We start from the raw sequence: 22,893 nt of genomic DNA on the forward strand, positions 1-22,893 counted from the left end.
AGGATCTTGTTGCGTGCAGCTGTTGCAGCTATCTGAGAGATGCCTGAAATATTTCAAAATGTTCGGCTGCTCCATTGTTAGTGGTTGGACTTGAAGATTTGAGATAGACGTCAAACACCTTCTGTCACCTCTTTAATATCACAACTGTTAAATACTGATGAATAAAATTATGTGCTTTTACTTATGAGTTGCTTTTTCACTTCTTATGTTCTCTGTTCATCAGCACATAATGATGGTATTTCCAATCCTTCATTGCTGTCTGATCCCAATTCGTCTTAATCTACCCCTTCTCGGATCCTATCATGCATGGTGCAGTGAACCCTTTTGTGTCTGTATTCAAAATAAGCTGATGAACCATTCTAGTGTCTTTAATTATAACAGTTCATCCACAAATTCTGAAGTCCTCCTTGAAGCAAGGGAAAATTAAATGTCAAATCAAGTAAAAGAATAAAATTAAACTTTTTCACTGAATTTAAAATTGAAATAAAAATAACAAACTGACCATATGACTCAGAGGGCGAAGTAGTAATGCAGTAGTGAAAAAATAGTAATCCCATCCATTTGAAGAAAATTTCAAGTGTAATCACATCCATTTGAAGAAAATTTCAAGTTTGAATAAAGCAAATAATTAAGGAATTTTTTACGTGATGTAAGATTAAAATTGAATAAATTGTGAAGTTAAAATGTAGAAATAGAATCTACTAGAAATTAAGTGAAAACACCGTAATCAAAGTACAAATTTCAAAACACTGGATTTCAAAACAAACCGAGAAAAACTACTGGATTGCTACGGGACTGCTGCATTCTCTGAGTAAGTTTTAAACTCATGTTTTCAGATTATTTTTGTTAGTTTTATTTCAGTTTTAAATTCAGTGAAAATGTCTAATTTTATTCTTTTACTTAGATTTGGCATTTAATTTTTCCTTATGTTAAGAAGAACTTCAGAATTTTTGAATGAACTGTTATAATTAAAAAAAAAACTTTAGAATAGTTCATCAGCTGATTTTGAATACAGAAACACCAGGGTTTTCAAGTGGAAGGGGAACTGTAATTGAGTCTGATGTATCCTCCTCTTGATAACGTTACATCAGATTTAATTGAATTCCTCTTCTTTCTTTCTTTCTTTCTTTTTTTTTTTCTTTTTTTTTTTTTTTCTTTTTCTTTTTTTTTTTTGTCTGGTATTGGTTTTGTTATATTATATATATATATATGTATATATAATTTCCAAATTTTGCAATTTAATCTTGGTCATTAAACATTAGCTACATGAGAAGTTATGCTTAACATTATCAAGTGTAGGTAATTGTTGATATTGCTGTCTAATAACAGTTTCAGTTGCTGCATGGTTTATATGTACATCTCTATGTAGTAATCATAGCATGATTTTGCAAAGGCAAGAGGGAGTTATGAATTTTTTTATTTTAAATGTCAGACCATGGAAAGAGAAATAATTAGACCATTGCAATCCTACTGGAAAAGGAAAAAGTTGCAACCTAGCAATCTTTTTATTTCCCTTTTTAGTATTCTTCATGTTTGGAAACCAAACTCAAACTTTGCAGTAACTTGTCTTTTTTCTGTTATAAAACAATGTAAAATATTTATTTCAGATGAGTGCTACTAATTTAGCGGTTTGTTTTGCCCCATCGTTATTTCATCTCTCTACAGCACGTAGTGCAAGCTCTAGTCCTCGTCGCCGAAAAACAGTTGGTGTGCCAGATTTACGAGAACTGAATGAAAACCGAGCAGCATATGAATGCCTATCATGCATGGTTCTTAACTATAAAACTCTGTTCACTGTAAGTGCTCTTGTAACATATGTTAAGAAATTTTCCAAAATTCTTACGTGTAATTTATTAGTTTGTTCTTTTTTATATCACTCTGTACAATTATTTTACAATTTATATATATATACAATTAGTCAATAAAGTCTGCGTACATCAAGAAAAGTAATATCAAATCCAAATTTTAAGGTGCGAAAAGGGTAGTTTCTTAAAGTTTTATTTTTTAAATATTTAGTTTCAATAAGGTACTTTGAAATTATTTAACTGTAATATTTTCATATCTAATAATTTATGCACACTAATTTTTAAAAGATAAGTGGCCAGAAATCAAAGCCAATAAAGTTTGCGTACAAAGCGAAGGAGGCGGGGGGGATTTCTTATCAAACTTTTAAACTTCAAACTTGAGAATACAAAGAAGGTTACACTTTCAAGGTCATTGACTTCCGAAGCAAATTTCACGTTGATTAGATGTTGCTATTTCTATTTTCTTTGACGAAATTGACAACCAATAAAGAAATTCCTTTAGTTACGAGACAACTAATTATCAAATTGAGAGATGAAGGTAAAACTCTTCGTTATATTGGTAAAACCATTGGAAAACCATTTTCTAGTATGCAAAGAGTTATTCAAAACTATCTTGACACTGGTAGTCTTGCTATAAAACCAAGATGTGGGAGACCGAAGAAGCTAACGCAGAGAGAAGAAAGAAAAATTCTTTTACGAATTAAACAAAATCCTAAACTTTCTGCTGCAAGCATTGCAAAAGACATTTTTTTAACTAGCAACAAGGACATTTCTCCTGAAACTGTACGAAAAGTGCTGCGAAAGTCCGATTATCATGGACGCAAACCTAGGTCTAAGCCATACATTTCCGAGACAAATAGAAAGAAAAGAATTGATTTTGCCAAAACATATTTAAACTCTTTGCAGGACTTCTGGAACAATGTAATTTGGTCAGATGAAAGTAAATTTACAATATTTAAAGTTAATGGCCAGCCTATTGTATGGAGAAAACCAGGAACAGAACTGAATCTGAGAAATTTAAATCCAACTGTCAAACATGGAGTTGGCGGTGTGATGGTATGGGGGTGTATGTCGTCGAAAGGAGTTGGAAATTTTCACATTATTGATAAAGTTATGGATAAGTATGTTTATCTGGATATTCTGAAGAAAAATCTACGAGACAGTGTCTGAAATTTAAACCTTTCTAATACCTTTATTTTCCAACAAGACAACGACCCGAAACATACAGCTAAAATTGTGAAGGAATATCTCCTCTATCACACTCCAAGACAGTTGCGTACTCCTCCACAGTCACCAGACCTCAATCCAATTGAACATTTGTGGGCAAAATTGGACAAAACGAATTCGAAAACACAATATTACGTCGCAAAATAAGCTAATTAGTAAATTGCAGGGAGAATGGGCAAAATTTACATCGGATGACACTGAAAAAGTAGTTCAGTCAATGCTCAGACGTCTGCGAGCTGTTTTGAAGAATAAAGGATATCCTACAAAGTATTGAAGTAATGTAAAAGCTTATATATATTTTTTTTTTAAAAGTGTACGCAGACTTATTGGAGGGAATTTCTGAGTTTTTTTGACAAAATATATTTTTGAAAAAATGTAAAAAGTATTACACTGATATTATTTACTTTTTATTTAAGCTTACAATTTTAGCTAATAGAAGAAAAAAAATGCAATGATTAAAATACATTTTTCTATGCTTTAAGTGTTTTTTTAATTTAAAATTTAGTCTGTACGCAGACTTTTGTGACTAACTGTATATAATTTTTTTTAATTTATTGATCTTGCCAAAATCTAATTATAGTAAATTTTTATAGGATGTGTTGTGTAATTAATTATAATTATACACGCAAAAGTTATTTGCCTTTAAGGGCTTTATAAGACAAAGCTACTTTGTAGCTTGATTCCTGTATAGATAAAAGTACAAAAAGATTAAAAAAATTAATTATAAAATATTGTGAATAGTACATACTGTGTAATGAAGCCGAGGAATGTAAATAAATTTGCAAAAAGGCTTTACTTAATTAGTAACATTTTATGATGATGTAATTTCAACTTTGAAATCTTTACAATTTCTGTAAATGCTTAGTCATTAATTTTGGTAAGTTTATGTAGGTAATTGTTTACAATAGAACAGATTTCATAAAGTGCATAAATTTTTGCATAAATAATTATTCTCAATTAAGTTTTTATTTTAGTATGTGAAAAATTCTAGCTATATCTTCCATTTGTTCTTGTGATATAATGGTCAACTCAGCCAAGTAAGAACTGGAAAGCTCAGGTTTATTGCTAGTGAGTTGATTTTTTAAGATTTTCTGCTCTCCAAATCAAAAGACTATATAAATGCACCAGAACTAAAATGTGGTGGGGAACAGTTTATCTCTAAGCTGATTTGGGTAACTATCACTTTCTCTGACCACATCCTCCATGAAGACATCCCTCTCCTTAAGCAGGTAGCCCTTGTGTGCTTTGCCATAATTAAATAAACTAAGCCAAAACTTTTTCTACAAATGCTTTTTAGGTAGGGGAATTATGGAGTTGGAGACATTTCTTTTAATTGATCAGATCTACCTGCACAAATGAAAAACTTGAGCTCAGTTCCTGACGAAAGCACGTTGGACTTTGGAATGTTTTATGCACCAAAATAGTTAACGATTGTGAGGGTTTACGAAAATATTGCATGATCGTGTTATTTTACTTGATAACTTAATTGATACTTGACCAACTCAAGTTGTCAAGTTGATACATGACTAAATTGAAACCAACAAGATTTACAAAAATATTGCCCACTCCTGTATTTTACTTCTGCCAACTTGATTTGAGTAATTGGCTATCTCTTCCTCTTCTCACAGCTGATTTTTAGGTAGGGGATTATGTAGTTGCACATATTTCTTGCCAAATAGTCTGCAGATCCACCTAGCAAATGAAAACCTTGAGTTCAATTCTTGGTTTATATATTTAATTTGTTTTCATTCCTGTTTTAAAAGAAATATTGTTCCAGTAAAGTGTTTCATCATGGTAAATAATGCTGTATGAGTAATAATTCAGAGGCTAAGGCAGTTGTTTGTTTCCTCCCTAGATTCCTATTGATTTGTATAAATATTTAGAATCAAATAAATTCTCTAAACATCTATGTGTTTTAAACAATTTAGCTGAGTACCACATTAGCAATATGTAGCATATTGCTATTTTTAACCGAGTGGATTTTTCAGTTTGGTTTAGATTATTTAATACTGGCAAAGTACACAATGTCTGTTTGCCTACACTGATACTAATCTCTGTTATAGTAGTTGCATTATGCAACATAACTTAACATGATGTCAAATCAGTTAAAAAGCAGAGTCACGTGATTGTACAATAAGATTACTTATGCTTTTGTGTTACCACCTTGTGCCTGCATTGCAGGAAAGACATAAATTATCTGTTGTCACCTTCATGCAGGATGGTGCCCCGCCCCACATTGCATGCGACGTCAAGACGTTGCTGTTGGAATCTTTCACGGAAGATCGAGTGATAAGTCCCGGTTGTAAGATTCAGTGGCCCTCAAGATCACCATACTTGACCCTGGCAGATTTTTGGTTGTGGGGATAGTTAAAGTCTCGTGTGAACTGGGGCTTCCCAACCACACTGGTGGAACTTAAAGAAGCCATTTGGCTGACCATCGCTGCCATCGGTGGCGACTTGCTACACTCCGCTGTAATGGGCGTAGTGATGTGCCTCACTTGCCTATTATCTTGTGATGGTGGTAATGTCTGTTTGATTGTCTGTTTCTGTTTGCGTGCTTTGAATAAAATGTTTCAGTATGACATGCGAGTGCCCTCTGTAGGTTACTTTTGTAAAAAATTTTTTTACATGTAAAAAAATCCAATGTCTTTCTAACCCTATCGGCGCAAACAGAAAATTTTTCCGTGCATTCCTTCTTTTATTACGAATGTTTGAACTTTGCACGAATTTATGATACTACCAGTATATATATCTCGGTAGAATTTATTGCTAATGTTATACCATAACAGTTACATAAATTTAATCAACTTGTTTTTATATCTTTTAAAATAGTTAAAACAATTTATTTTCAATACTGACAAGAATTTAGCTTCATTAATGCTTAATATAAAAATTGAATATTTTTACCTTTTTTTTTTCAATTGATCTTGCATAACTAAAATTTCCTTATTAGAAAATATTAGCAGAAATGTAATTTGTAATATTTTTTTAAAGTCCTGAAGTGTAATCTAATATGGCTTTTGGTTTAGAGTTTTTAAATGAGTCAATTTTTTTGTCTAGTAGCTTAGCAAAGACATTTTTGATGCATTGTTTTACATCTTAAAAAAGAAGATTCATTGTTTGTTTACTTCTGCATCCTGCTACTTAAATGTGGATATAAAAATATGTTTTTATCATTTATGTCTACTTGTAAGTAATACCTATTTCTCTGTTGTATCAAACTTCTTGAGCTATATGACACCTTTGCTTTAGTGTTTTTTCCTGGTCCTTTATCTTAAGACCATCCTTTGGTGAAACAGCTTTTTTCTGATTTTACATGATCCCAAACCCATAAAAGTCACATCCTTATCCTCAAATGTGTTTATCATTTTTTGGGTATTTCCTATAAGAATGTTCTAAAAAGCAATTTGCATTCATCTTTTCTGATGGAAAATTTTTAAATTCTAGAATATAATGAAACCTAAAAGTTTGCAATAAACTGCATGTAGTTTTAATAGGAGAAGAGAATCTTCTAGAATTTTGAAAAGTTGGTTGCTGATGGACGATACATTAATTCACTGAAAATAAAATTTTAAAGTTTCATCCTCTTTTCACTTAGCCTGTTTCCTTAAGCCACATAGAGAAAGCCACAGTTATTTACTCTTTTGTATTCACTTTGTACAGTAATGGCAAATTTTCAACATTTTTGAAACATTTTCTTTTCTGTGATTGATTGTCTTATGCTTAGAGGTGTCATCTTTCCAAGTCCACTGAATTTGCGCAAAGTAAAGTAATGAGCAAATCTGTACTTTTTTTACTGCATTACACTAATATCATTTAAAGGCTGAAGTCCTTTCAGAAACTAGGTGAATAAAATATCAAAAGTATCTTTCATTTTTCTATCCATCCATTTCTTAGGCTAAATTATTGAACCAGTACTCAGCAGATTCATTTATAACAGTGATTTTTGTTGTGCAGTTACCATCCATCCATCGGGAAAATTGCCAAATGTCCTCACTTTCTGATATTTTGCTTTTGATATGGAATTTCTCTGAAATATATTTTCTGTAAGTTGCTGTTTTCTTTGTTTCAGGATTAGCTATTTCAGTGTTGAAGGAGGAATATCCAGTTTTTTTGACAGTGATACTGTTTAAAAAAAAAAAAAAATCCTGTACTCTTCTTAAATTCATTTGAAATTTAAGTTTTATCTTTCTTTTAGTGAGGGTACTTTTCATTTTCTACACATTTTAGCAGCAAGTTAAATTTTTAAAAAGTACTAAATGTATTCACTGAATAACAAGAAGATTTCATAGCTATTCTCTCCCTCCAAGTAATCCTTCTGTTCATCCTCTAGTTGAATTTCAACTCCTGAATTTATTTGATATTCCAAGGCTTCATTCCGCATATTTCCATAAACAACTTTTATATGCTGTTACTCATCCCCTGAAAAAGAGGAAAATCCTGGGGATGCTACTATTTAAGCACCAGAGCGTGGAATGCTGATGTATAAATTAGGTTAAAAAATTATGCATAACCCAAACTGTGCTTTATGCAAATCAAATAATTTGCTATTAACCTGAATAAATGTAAAACATAACAAATATTAAACAATATTTAATTAATTAATGTGAAATAATACTTCATTCTACTAAGAATATCAGAAGTAATTTCTCCATGCCTTCATCATCATTACAGGTTCATTTCAACAAATCATCTGATACAGTGTGTTTGTGGATTTTGGATTTTATTAACCATTTGTCTGGCAAATAATAACCTTCAAGATTTTGTGCCATTAAAAGTCAACCAACCAACTAATAATGTCATAGTATAAATGACACATTTAGATGTCTATTATTTCATATAGTGAGAAGTGAGTGACCTTTGCTGATAAAGCCTATCATCAGTCCTTTCTTTTCTTTTTGGTTTGTAGTGAGAATATGTGTGCTATGATTAGGTATAAGAAAGAGGGAAAGGTAATCTTAAAAATTCTGAAAGATCAAAGTATCTGTTCCATCATCTCAGTCAGGGAAAATTAGATAACTCTCAAGCAAATCACGTCAGCCAAACTGTGCATGACTGTGAAGCAAACAGTCTACTAGTGGTTAACTGATGAAAACTGCTGAATGGTAGAAGTCTTACCAGAAGTTGTTCTTCACAGAACACACTGGCTACATGAGAATGTTTAGTTTTAATGTAAACATGAATTAAATATACTTATGAGTGGTATTCTTTTCGTGCTTTACCATAAACAATACATTATGTAACTAGAAAGGAAATAGGCAGATGTCTCAATCTCAGCAAAATATGTTTTGAGTAGCATAACTATTTATTTCCAGCAAATACATACTTTAAATATGAATTTTTCTGATTACCATTAGTGATTGTATATTCCAACTGACTGTGATTGCTCTGTCATGCATGAACAGAAATCATATTGAAGTTTTCTGTATGCTTTGTGGGGCAACAACTTTTTTTTTTGACTTGAATTCATTTTTTAATTTTTGTCTGAATGGACAGATTATGTAGAATTATTACAGAATGTTTGCCTCCCCAGTGAAATTTACACAAAATAGAATTACTAAGAATTGAATGAAATTTCTTTAGGTGAATTATGTACATTTATCAGAATATATAATTTTTTCTATGATTTACAGATTTCTGTCTTCTTCTGTTTCCAGTTTGAAGAGATTTACTGTATTAAATTTGTATACTTTTTTTTTTTGTATTATTATTTTAAATTTTGGTATCATCTCTTTTATGTGGATCCTGCAGCTTTTAATCTGTGAAATTAAATAACTTGAATTTATTTCTTAAGGAATGTAATATATCTTTTTATTGCATCCAGGTATCAGAAGAAACAATTTCTCAAAGCCGCATTTCATCTGCTGTACATTTTCAACCAGCCACTGTAGAGGAACTGTCTAGTTTCTCTAGTAATGGGCAAAGTGGATGGAAAGTTTACATAGATAGCTGCATTCAGATGTTTTTAAAAGTATGAAAGAGTAGATTTTACTATGCATTTATATTAAAATATTATTGCAAAAAATATGTAAAGCTTAGATTTAGTGTAATTTTAAATTAACCATTCTTTTATGTACAAAGTTTTAACATCGAGTAGTGCATTGAAATTTATTTTGATTATGAGTTCTTGTTGAACTCTTTTCTATTACATTTTAAAAGTGCACAGCTTATGATTGTGTCACTTGTATAAAAATTGCAAAATATAATATCTCCCCTCTCCACTGCAAAGTTCATAACCAGAAAGCTTAGCTTAAAGTATTAAACAAGTTAATGAAAATTATTGAAATTTTGCTGTCACTGAATGTGTGTATGAGTTCTCGTGTATATAGAAAGTGCCTATAATGAGACATATAAAGAGAACTTCACACTGGCAAAAGTACCTAATACACTTGATTGCTGAAGCCAGGTCTGGGTTTAGAGAAAGTTCAGTGAGGTACTTGCCTGTGGTAAAAATGAGAAGTAGAGTTAAATGAAAATATAATAAATGAAACACTAGCATAAATAAAAGCTACACAGAAACTTAATAGTACTGATATACGCCCGGGCATCAAAATATATCAACACAGCTTCTAGCTGCAGCCAATATGTTATGTCAGTAGCAAAGGGAAATGCTTTGGTTGCAGATCTAATAACTGTAGGTGCAACCAAGTAACTTTTGAAAGTATAAAATCACTGCTTGGAAGAAAGCAGTTGTTATTAATTATTATTAGCGAGTAATGCAGTGCATTTGTGAGTCCTGGTATCAGTAAGTGCCGGAAACCATGTTTGATTCTACAAGAATGGCATCTAACCTAAGTGAGAAGCGATTTGAGAAACTTTTGAAGCAAACACAAAAAAACACTGAATGAATTGTTAGCAACCAGCAAAGAAATACAGCTGCAGTTATATATATATATATATATATATATATATATATATATATTATAACTGCAGCTGTATTTCTTATCAAGCATATCAGCTATATATATATATATATATAAATGCTGATATGCAGAATCTTCAAATTTGAAATTTTTGTATTACATCAAAATGTTGAATTTTGTCATAGAGAAAATACACAGTATCTTTCCACATTGTAATTTAAGTTACACCCAGTATGAAAAGCACATTTTGAAATCTTCATTCGAATAAGAAGTACAATTAGAATAATATTTTTAGTGGCAAGTGCATTAAAATAAGAGATAACTATATACTTTTAAAGTAGATGAAAAGAATTTTAATATTTGGAGAAATATTTCTTTGAATTCTATGTGTATCAAACTCTTTTTATGTCAAGGTACAGCTGTCTAAACATAGTAAACTTTTCATTGTCGGGTAATACATTCATTATCTGTTAGGATAGCTTTACATAATGAATGCATGAACAATGACATAATGCACTCTGATGTCAAAGACAAGATTCTTGCGTTGCATCTGAATAGTAAACTGTCATGTTTAGAGCAATAATTTGGTGTTTGCACTATATGGCCATCTTACTCAGAAGATGTATGAGAAAGTATGTATGTATGAGAAATCACTTCTTATATCAACTAATAGAGTTGGCTGTTAATTTAGCAGTGGTGGGCACCTGCTTTACATATGAGGGTCAAATTGAGATGGATTTTATCATTGTGCTCTGTGTTTTATTTAACCAGTATGTAGCAATATTTCTGGAGGAATAACCACTGCTAATTTAAAAATATTAGCTACATTGATTTAAAATTGTTTTAGTAAATGATTTTTCAATTACTAATTGAATTTTAGTATTACAGTTTTATCTTTGAAATAACATCAGGCACATAAGACTTAAATACCATTTTAAATACATTTTTTTCCAATAAATATTTATACCCTTAATTTTAATGCTTAAAATGTAATACTAGGTACTTTTAATTATCTTAAGTAACAATTATAAATTAAGCTACTGGTAATAGAATAGGAACTCTCAGCTTCCATATAGCTTATGACCTTTCTGGCAGTGAAATAGTAATGAGTTACATCAGACGATCTTACAGCCTCTTGTCTGACCCCTGGCATCATATGGCATACATTTCCTGAAAATGTGTTCATGACTTTGATACCTTTTTATGACCAGTGCTCTTTTCTGATCTGCCAATCACTTAGGATGTGTAAGTCATGTCTGAATGTGTCCTAAAATGAATAAAAATCTGCTTAGGAGTAAAATAATATCTAAGAAAATGTGCCAGAGTCCAATGTTAGCTAACTGTATATTATCTATGTTATGGCTTTGAGGAAGTCTGCATAGTATGCTACTGCAAAAGGTGTTATAGAATATGTGAAAAAGAAGCTTTTAATTGCATTTTCTCAATAATAAATGCCCACGTTATTCAGAAAGTACTATTTCCCTTCATATCTTCCTTGCATAAATCCATATTCACTTCTAATGGGAAATTGCTGTAAGTTTTAGTATATGTATTTTGTTAAAGACAAAGGGGCTGGCAAAGGGAGAAATTTGACAATGCATGCAAGATGCAAAGTATTATGGAAAGTATCTAAGCATGTCATTCTAAGAAATGGCTTCAATGATATACATCACAGAGTGATCTTAAACAAACAAGAAAGGGATGTAGTCAAGTCCACAAATTTCATTGCAAAGTTTATACACAAGCTTAGGATAATCAAAAGAGATTATTAACTGATTGTTGAGAAGTGATTGGATATTATCACTCCAGAAAATTTATGTTGCATATGTCACATTCCACTAAAATGATGTTGATGATATTGTAGACATGAGCCAGTTTCTTTTAGAAAGGCCTCCACAAAGGTATTCATCATCTTAAGGAGATAGCCCTTGTATGCTTTGCCAGAATCAAACAAACCACACCAAACTTAAGCATTATTGTGTGGAAGTAAAAGAGTCATTCAGCATGCCAGTTTACTGTATTTTTATGTACTGTAATCAACAAAATTTATTAACTTGATCTCATATTAAAAATTAAATAAATGTATGCAATAAGTTAAATTACTATTCTGCTTTTTGTTTATTCCATGTCTGAAATACAAAACTTGCATTTTACAAAATTTAAATCCAGAGCATATTGCTCTGAAATTTTTTAATCCAATGTTATTAAAAGTTCAGTCGGCCTCCTGAATAGAGAGGACTTAATTGACTCATTAAATATTCATAGGGGATGGCTGGCCCATTGGTTATTTAGTCATCTCAACACCATGCAACATGAGGTTACGGATAAATATTACTCCACGAAGATAATTACAACCAAGCTTTATGTGAAAATCAAACCTACACCCTTCTTTCATATGCAAAGCCCAGTAGTGTGAAGAATAAAACAATCAAATAAATCAGATATAAAACACATTATTAAAATTTTAATGTGATAAGTTTATTCTTGATCTACTTCATTAATAAACTGATTTACTTTTGTATTTGCTTTTCCTTAATTGTTCAGTCACCATGTGTACATTTGGTCATTTTAAGTGTCAACAGGCTTCTGAATGCACATGTGTAAAACAACTTCATTTTAGGTCGACAACAAACTTCATTTGTCTAAAAATTTGCGTACATGGTTTTGTTTTCTTGAATGTACAGCTAAGGTAGCTTTTTTAAGCAATAATTTACATTGGTTTCTTGAGATGTAAATCCATTTTTTTCTTAATATGTCTGTGAGTTTTATTTTCTCTGACCCTCACATCACCTGAATGCTCACCTTTACATTTTAATTAATTGAAAACTCTTTTTTTCTTTAAAAATAGTTTCTTCTCTCATTTTTAACATAAGGTACATATAGTAATTAATTACAGTGTACGTAGACCCTTTCTTCAGAAAAAATCCATTTATCCGAATAATTTTTGATTATCCAGGGTCCGATTCCAATTGATTCAGATAATTGGAGTTCTACTGTATTTATTTATTATATTTTTAATTGGTCCTCTTAAGGAAAACATTTCTTAGAACTTAGGTTTATAAAAGGAATCTAGTATTTCTGGTTGTGTATTTTGGAGTTGTAACTTTAAAAATTTAAAGTGGCAGGCTTGCAAGACTTATCTTCAGCTGGAGCCCAGTTCTGAAACTTCCCGATTTTTGACCAAAATCGAATTTCAGGTGGAGCTTGCAATAAGATGAGCTCCAGTATCTTGTTGAATAGCTGATCTGCAGTATTACTAGAAAAATTATCATTAATACATTTAATTTGTATTGCTTATTATTTATTGTTTTATTTAGTTGTTAATGCATTCAGCTGGGTGCACCGAACTAAATTGTTTATATTGTACAATATTTTATTTTAGATATGAACACAACAGACTATACATTATTTAATTTTAGATATAAATACAATAGAATAAATCTGTTACACTTTTGAGTTAAAATAAAGAAGGAGGTTGAATTAAAATGAAGATAAAAAATATTTGTGTGTAAAAGACCACTTTCTGAATATTGGTGCATAATAATTTTTTTTTCACCGTTGGGAATGGCTTTTGACAGGGCTAGAATACTTTCATTTTTAGAAATTGAGTGTTAGCTTTCCGAGCAATTAAAAAGTACATTTCTTTCATTTTTAATTTTTCTATAAAACTTTGCTATGAAAATATGTATTCCAGAGTTGAAGTAAATTGAATGATCCCCCCCTTCGAAAAAAAAGGAGACAGGCATTGTCTCATAAGAATTTAATGTTAATGTTCCTTTTACAGTAATCTTCCGAGTTCCAAACTGTGAGCTAGTTTGAGCTTAGTAATTATAGAAATTGCTAAGATCTTAGATGATCAGACTCAATTTTTCTTGCTAATTTCTGAAGCATGGTCATTAATGTATCATATCTAATTCTGCAGTTGTGTGGAATGTGGGTGAAATAATCCAAGTTTATGTGATCCTTTTGTAAATATTCTTAATTATTTCTTGCCTTACTGTACATATTTTTTAAATAACAATAAGCCATTCATCATGTATTTTGTTTTTAGGAAGTAAGGGAAAAGTATAAAGGCTGGGTTAGTGTATCTCAAAATGATCATGTTGAATTGGCATACAAAAAATTATCTGATGGTCATCCTCTTAGACTTTGGAAGGTTTCTACAGAAGTAGAAGCGCCACCTGTTGAGCTTTTGAACCGCATTCTTAGAGAAAGGTAATAAGTGTTACGAATGTGGTATTTAAAAAGCTAATGTTAGTTCAATTATAAATTAAATGGTTTTATTTCCCACACAGTGTAGCGTGTGACGAATATTAAAAGAAAGCTAAGCCAGAAAATTGAAAATACAAGAGAGCGTGCATTAAACATTTAATAAATATCTCTTTTTGATTTCGAGAAAGTACTAGAAAATTCTCGCACGCGATTTTAAAATCTTATAAAAGGAGGAAAACCTCTCAATTCGTAGGTAGTTACTTAGTTTGTTGTTGTTTAGAAAACTGCTCTTGTTGATTGTAGCGAATTCATGGATTAGCTTTCTTTAGCTGTTTTGAATTACGTTCTATTGAACGTTTGAGTAGTTAGAAGATAACTACTGTGGTATATTGTGATACTGCACGATTATTTGAGGACATTTAATCATTTTTATTGTGATAATAATAAAATCTTGTCCATTTTTTATATGTAATTGTATTTATCCAATATTAAATATCATAAAACAGAAAGTGAGTTGATAAAATGTTGCAGAAAACTGCAGTTAGATTTATTATTCAGAAGTTTGATTTATTGTTGAGATATGCAAAAAAAATTTTTAAATTAACTATAGCCATATAATTGGTGTTAGTAATTATGCAGAAGATTAATATTTGTGACACAAAGTAACAAACCTGAATGAATATTTGAAAGATGCATGAATGGTATTAGAAAATTTATGGCCACTTCTGTATATATGCAGGATGTTATTATATTACCCAGAATTCCAGTATAAATAAATTTTTATGCTCAAATTGTATTTTGTGAGAAATTTTTATATGCTTTTTAAGTAAATGCATGGGAAAAATAGTTTCTTTCTGCACATCATGTCTTCTGTGGGAAGTGAAATTAGTTGTTTCTGCTTCCACTTGTTTGTTTATTCACATGCAGTGGAGGAAAAGTCTCATTATAACTGCCAGTGCAAATATTTTTAACTTTGATGATTTGATTAGTAATTATTTTGGCAATTACCATATAAGAAATGTTAGAATCTCGGGAATTAACATTTTAATTTGTTTTTAGTTTAGAAATTAAATAATCTTCATTTATATCTGAATAAGGTACATTATTATATCAACTGTCGGTTTTGATAAATTTTAGACATTTAGAAAAAATGTTTTGTGCTCTTACTTGACTGAAGTTGTTGGTGGCACTAACTTCATCAGCAATATATCTATTGGTAATATAGTTAGGTTTGTGGAATTTTTTCATAAAATTTTATTTTTTAAATAAAAAAAGGTGCAGATAGCTGTGAAATGATTGTACCCACAGATGTGTAATTAACATGTAAATAAATTGAGTTGCTAACTTAATACATTTATGAAACAGTGTACAGTGAAGATAGGTGGTCCATTTTCCATTTTAATCATTTTACTTAGTCCTGGTAACTTGTTATACAGAAAATTCCAGTTCATGTAGATCACTTTCAGTAGTAGTGGAATGTAAAAATTTTTAGATGAATAACTATGAATATTTTCTAGCTTTACAGTTTCTTTTTTTTCCCCTTAATTGTTGACCTAAAAATGAAGTTGGTTTAAACCCCTTCCTAGAATAAATTGGTACCTTTTTTTAATATTGCTGCAAAAGAAATATCAGTGGCTTTTTGTGATTATTAATGGTAATTGCAATAAGTATAAATTTGAATGGATTTTTATGGAAATAAACCAAAATCATAAATAGTTGGAAATTATATTATGGGATGTTTAAGCTGACAGTGAAAGACATTAAACTTTCTGACAATTATATAATTTTTGTATGATGGTAATTTTGTGTGTAACATATTTAAGTTCTTTATTAATTAAGTTTTGGTAGGAAGATTTTAATCTAAGGCATTGTTTCTGGCTCTATCAACTGTATAGTAGGCTAGCTAGCTGTTTACAGCTTACTCATTGCTTAAATATCAAATGTAAGAATTAAAAGATGTAAAATTCCCAAATGATAGACTCATGTGAAAATATTATTCCTCAAAATAATGTAGCTATAGCAACCAGATTTTCTGAAAAGCTTTCATTTACGTTAGTTTGTGTACTTGGAATACCTGTAAAATTGAAAATAAGTGTAAAATCTGAATTAACATTGTTGGGCTATGTATTGAAATATTAGATTTTATTCCAACATTTCAAAGAGGTTTACTCTAGACTCATTATTTGGTTTCAAATGTTATATTAAATTTTATCCATTTTCGCTAAGCACAATTTTATATGGGCAGCATGAAATATACACAGGCTCCTGCACTTACAACAAAGTTCAAATTTCCAGCTAAAAAAATGAAAAAAGGTGATAAAAGACAATAATAATAATAGTAATTTTACATGTAATATATAAGCAGATAAATACTGATGTGCTCTTGCATGTATTTTCTGAAACTGCTATTAATAATTTTAACTCTTAAATCAGATTCTGTATTTTATTTCAAATTATTTAATAATTTATTTTAAGGCATCTGTGGGACACACTTGTTAAATGGAAAGTTGTAACTCGCTTCAACAAGCAGACAGAAATATTCCAGTACCTGTGTTCTTCTTTATCTCCACATCCACCATGTGATTACTGTGTGTTACGGTAAGCAATTTCTTTTAAATATGACATTTCTTATGAATGACTTTCTTATTAAATCTAGCTACAGATTTTTAGGAATTTATTTTGAAAATGTACTAAACTGTAGTTAATATGAATTGATTATTTTTTCTTCAGAGGTTTATTTTCTATTCATTGCAATTTATAATTCGCTCACATTAAAAATATCAAAAACACAAAAAAACTGTTAATATTGTACTTGACACAATTTTGTTACAGACTTCTAGTACTGAACTTCATGGCATTCCCACTGATTTCCAATCTGGTGACCAAATTTTTCTATCAAAAACTCTTGAAAAAAATGTATTCTTATTTTATATGAGCAATCCATGCATAAATAGCAAGTATTTTGTTATGAGTCCTAATTAAAGAATAGAGGTGTTACTTTCAGATCTTCTTACATACGTGCCATGAATATTTCTTGTGATTTATAACTCTTAGCAAAAGTTTTATATTTTCATTCGACATTTCATTCATTTCATGTGTGAAACATACCTATCTGCAGGTGGTATTGGTGGATAGTTATTTCTGGTATGGAGCTGGAATGCTTTGCTTGTATTTAGACATCTTTGTACATTCTTAAAGTTTGAGTTTGGTGCCTCAAAATATCAATTTTTTTAAAGTTTTTCCCCAAAATTTCAGTTTTCTTAAGTTCATCTCAAATTTCAGTTCTCATCATCAGTGCAATAAACAAAAACATTCTTTTTGGAAAATTAGATTTTTAAAATTAACTATTGCCTCTAACAAAAATAACTTTTGTGCCTCTTTTCTAAGAGATTTTATTCCTTTTATTTAGTGGTCAGTATCTCAGCATGACTTTATGGTAAATAAAGATCATGAAAAAAATCATTTAAGCGAGATTTGACTGGAGTTAAGAGTTGCACCAAACTAATTATTATATTGAACAATAGCTTCTGTAGAAAATTTTGCTCTAAATAGTAGAGCTTTATGGAGGTATTGTTGTTGCTTATGCTCACTTGTCCGACCTTATAGTCAGCCCAAGCCCACAGAATTCCAAGGAGTGCAAGATTACGCCTGTCATTGGCAACAGCCTTGAGCATCTTACAGGTGACAGTGCGACTTAGCTCAGTTCTGCCCCCAATTTTGATGGAGCCCTGTTGGATGGATCCGAGGATCTCCCACCCCTAGGCTCTACCATCAACCTCTCAAGAAGACTTTCAGCTTGCCCCATATTTAGAGTGCCCTCATGCCAAATGGACACTATATATTTCCAAACATACATGCCTTCTTCAGGATTCTAACCCAAGCCCTTCAGCATGGCAGTCAGCGATGTTAACCTCTATACCAGTTGGGTGGCATTTTATGGAGATATTGAGACTTTATAGTTGATATCAGTACTGCAAAAAAACTTAAGAATGAGTTAAAAATGCTGATCATTGTAATCTGGCCTTAATTTTTTTTAAATTTGCATCGTCCCAAAATAATTACTTACATCAGTTTTGTGTCTTTAACTTTCTCTAATAATAATCAACTAACAATTATTTATGGTACAGCTGAAACAAGAATAAACTAAATGTACTTGTCATGAACTATTGCAAAATTTTAATTTTCTTTTGAGGGATATCTTAACAAGTATTATCTTAATAAGTGCTAGTATTTATTTAAATAGAATAATTAACTTTCAAAATAACTCTTACCAGGGCTGTAACCCCTGAATGGCTGAACATTGGTAGTTCTGTCTGGGGTTTGAATCCCAGCGAACGAGCTGGCTGCATGGTTTTTCATAGTTTTCCCTATGTGTAATGAGAATATGAGACAGTTTGCCTGAGAAAACCCTCAACAAAGGCATCCCTTCCCTTAGGCAGATAGCCATTGAGTGCTTGTGTCATATTTAAATGAACCAAACCAAGGGGGAAATTACTTTTAATTCATAAAATCAGAATGATTATTTCTCCTCTCATTAAAGAAGTAAAGAAATTTATTTCTACAGTTGTAAATAACATTCTGATAGTAAAAACAATCACAAAAATCTTGCATTCCCTTTTATAAATTGTGTTTATATTACAACTAAAACTTGTTCAGTCCTTAAAAATGTTGTTTCATATTTTAATCTTAAGAAAACAGTGTCACTATTATCAGCATATGTTTGGCAAATAAAGCTACAGTCAGAAAAAATTTTCAATAAAAAAACAAAAATGTTTTCTAAAAAAGAAGAAATATCCGAATCTCAATTTTAATGAAGCTTAACATTATGTAAAAAAATTTCTTCATTTGGTGGGTTAGATTGTTTGAAGCTGTTCAGTTTTTAGTAGTTGTTAATGATTTTAATATTCTTGTTCACAAATTTTTTTAATAATCTTACTTCTAATTATTTTACTTCTTTTTCTTTCCTACTGAATAGACTGGAGACCAGTTTCACTTTCGTTTTTTATCATTTTTGTTTCATTTATAAAAATGGTTGTTAAAAAAAAAAAATCTGGAAGATTTCTTTGAAAAATGAGGGTCTTAAAAAACTAAACATGGCTAAAATATATGAACTGGTTTGTGTTGAGCAGCCATCTACTATAAATAAAGAAGGTTCAGAGTAACCTATAATAACTTTCAAATCCTTTTTCATTCAATTTTTCTGTGTGTATAGAAGGAAATGTTTAGGTAAGCCCAGATTGAGCACAACGTGCCTCAAAGGGTTAAAAATATATACATCTTATTGTCATGCATATACTATTGGACATTACTTCATAAACCCAAAAAACTATTGTACATGAACAAAATCTTTGCTATCTCCATACTTATGTATACCAAAATTAAATATACTATTAGTATACTCCTGATAGAGCATTCATAGTGCCTCATAGGAGGTGTTAGTATCTCCAGATAGTAGAACACATGAAATAAATACATCCGTTTAGACATCAAGTATTCCCATCATCTGTAAATTAATGATAAATATTGAGATTATCTTGAATGTAAACTGTTCATGAGACGTAGGGTATAATTAATAAATTTTTATCTTTTGTTGCTGACTTGAAATGCAATATTATTCCTAGAGAAGCTTTTATTTATGTTAGAAATTATATATTCTGAGTATATCATTTGTATATCTGCAAGTCACATACCCTTTAAGCTTTTTTGTTATTTATCCTACGAAGCATTATTATATTCATTGCAATTTATCTTTTTTGAATACTCAGCCTTCCTTCTCCTTATTTCTTTACTTTTTTAATATTGGCATGACTATGCTCTAGTTCATTTAGCCTTACTATGTGAAGAAAACGTATAAATATAAAAATATAATCTTTTTGTATTTTTACATTCTTTTCGTTTAGGTCCTGGAGAACAGATCTGCCCAAAGGTACTTGTGTTCTTATTGAAACTTCAGTAAATCATCCAGAAGCAGAAATTGTACCTGGGAGTGTCAGAGTATTGGTATTAGCTTCCCGTTATTTAATTGAACCGTGCGGTTCTGGCAAATCTCGAATTACTCACTTGAGTAGGGTTGACACAAGGCAAGTATATTAATTAAGACTTGATAGATATTCTTTTTCATAAGCTATTTACTGTTGTAAGTGCAGCAGATTTCATTAGAATCCCAGCAAACAAAGCAAAGCAAGCTTAATATGAGTTACTGTAGTGGTTTATGCGAGTTTATTTATCTCTTATGTGAGTTTATATTTTATAGCTACCAAAATTTAATAGGATTAATTTCACTAACATAACCATGCTACATTTTTCAGTGTTGTGAATTTTTTGGTGTCAGAAATTGGGCAATTTTCCCTTCCCCCTTTTTATTACACTAAATGTATATGATAATTTGCTGCAGAAAGTACTTCATCTTCTTTTCATATGCGACTGTGTTGTATATTGCTAATTGTTCTTGTTCAAAAATTTAAAATTTATATGTGATGACTTTTATCTGTGATACTTTCAGTTATTGAATAAAATTGGAACTGAACAAACACGTTTCATTCTGGGATTTAACCTATTGCCTACTTATTCATTACTGTGAATGTGTTGAAAATAAAAATAAGTAAAATGAGAAAGTCACAAATTATAAACTAAACTTGAGTTTATGGTGTCCACATGAAGAAAAACTAAAACATACTTCATTAAAATGCAATGAAAGATACTTCTAAATGGAAAATAATATATAAAGAATAACAGATAATAGAATTTGAATTATTAAAACTAATTCAGTAAAACAATATTAATTCTTTAGTAACCTGAAGTTACCGGGTACCAACTGTTAATGTTTCTTGCGACTGTAATGCTATTACTAACAGGAAGCTGGACCTATTTTGCTGCTATAATTGTTATTAAACACCTCAATAATGTGCCCTAATACTTGAAGTAGTTTGAATACCTCTGACAACATCTGATGCTTCAGCTCAAATTTGTTTAACAGCATTGTAGTAGAAGACATGTTGGCACTGTTAAACTCTTCTGCTTGCTGATTACAAAATTAGGCACAATGCTTTGTAAGCAGTCATACAGAAATGATGCTTACTTTAAATTGTTGTCAAAGTGTTGGTTGTTCATTGTTGTCCATAATATCTTGGTAGATACCAGACTTCAAAAGTCCAGGAACTCAAAGGAGGTATTAATATGCAAATGGATAAAAACAGGCTCTTGCTCAGGATTCAGATAGGTTTTAGGCCTCAGGCATGGCATACTGCCAGAAGACTCAACATGATTTTTCCATGTTTTTGTGAGGGAAATGCAGTATTATGAGAAATTACAGGATCATTTTAGGGCTGGATAAGATTTGAAAACCTAGGTGTTAATCAGGTCCTGCCCACATGCTTATACTGCTGATTACATGTTTCTTTTTTGGTACAACATATTTCTGAAAATGTTGTTTATGACACCTGTCAGAATAATGGGCATGTTATTTATACTTCTCTAAACAATGTTATGTATTAGTAGGTGAGGTCATTGTTTTTTGAGCAGAAATATGGCTGAAAATATTAAAGTGCCAATATGACCAGTCATCATTCAGCAAATTATTATATAACTTGTTTTCCGTATCTAACTAAAACAGAAAACATTTGCCAGTTAATTTCATTTCATTCAAACTCTGTCAGTATGACTATCTGTCAGTTTTTTGGACTTACCAGCTCTGGCTGCATTCAGCGCTTTTATTTTGCCATTCGTTGTAAGTACAGTTGTAAGTATGTTGCAAGCACAATGTCCCAGTCTTATTTATATATCATAATATTATTAAAGTATTAACCAGATACGAAAAAAGGCTTGTTCTTTTTCCTGAGATGATGTAGAAGTTCAGTTTCCCTCTTCCCCATATTACTGAAACAGGATAACTGAATGAGCCCTCTCCATGTGTAATGTAAATGCAAGTTAATTTTTCCTAGAACTTATTCATCCATAAAGTATTAACACATCCTATGCTTAGATAAATAGGTCTTGTATGCTTCTAATATAATCCATTAATCCAGTCTAAAATGTGTTGCAAAATATGAAATTACATACTGAAGGCATCACAACACTTGCTCTCTCTAAAAATTTTTGAAAACTTAATGAGATTTCTAAGAGATGCATGAGTTTAATTAATATGTAAAAATTCTTGAAAGTAAGCTGAATCAGTAATTAAGTTTTAATGATAACTGGGAAGAAGGGGATTGATGCCCTAGCAAAGACTGGAAGACAAACTTCAATGACATGCATTAACCCCTTCCGACAGTGTGCCCCATCCCCAAAATTCCCTCTGTACACACAGAAAAATTGAATGGAAAAGGCTTAATAGGTTACTAAAGGTTAGTTTTGACCTTCTTTATTAATAATAGATGGCAAATTAACATAAACCAGTCCATACATTTCAGCAATGTTTAGTTTTTAAAGACCCTCATTTTTCAAAGAAATCTTGCAGATTTTTTTTTTTTTTTTAGATATAAAAGGAATTGTTAGAAAAGAAATTTCTGTTATTGTCTTAGCTCTATGCTACTCTCTTTATTCTATATTTAAATTTTTACCTCAAAATCGTGCCTGAAATCGGATGACAAACATCTGGTGTGCCCAAAGTGGAATCACTGAAACACCAGACCAGCAACTGTATCACTGTTTTAGTGCAAACTTTTCTTCAGTGAGGCCATTCACTATAGAAAGACATGTGAACAGCTATGTTTCATTTCCTGTTTACCTTTGTGGGGAGGTTTGTTTATCAACTTAAAGATTTGTTTGGGTGTTTTTCTGAAGGTCAG

General features: G+C 30.9%; 1 protein-coding gene across 2 annotated transcripts in view; it reads left to right on the forward strand.

Annotated features, from left to right (window-relative positions):
• cv-c (RhoGTPase activating protein) overlaps positions 1 to 22,893 on the forward strand; it is a 411,227-nt gene that overhangs the window by 382,729 nt on the left and 5,605 nt on the right. For both annotated transcript variants that reach the window (XM_085808436.1, XM_035351983.2), the window contains exons 15-19: positions 1,608 to 1,796; positions 8,857 to 9,003; positions 13,947 to 14,110; positions 16,583 to 16,705; positions 20,008 to 20,187. In XM_085808436.1, coding sequence (XP_085664562.1) covers positions 1,608 to 1,796; positions 8,857 to 9,003; positions 13,947 to 14,110; positions 16,583 to 16,705; positions 20,008 to 20,187 — 803 coding nt within the window. The remainder of the gene's footprint in view (positions 1 to 1,607; positions 1,797 to 8,856; positions 9,004 to 13,946; positions 14,111 to 16,582; positions 16,706 to 20,007; positions 20,188 to 22,893) is intronic.

This window comes from Stegodyphus dumicola, chromosome X1 (genome assembly GCF_044657685.1).
Source record: "Stegodyphus dumicola isolate Sdum_Otavi_A_Nest chromosome X1, ASM4465768v1".
Classification (NCBI taxonomy): Eukaryota; Metazoa; Arthropoda; class Arachnida; order Araneae; family Eresidae; genus Stegodyphus; species Stegodyphus dumicola.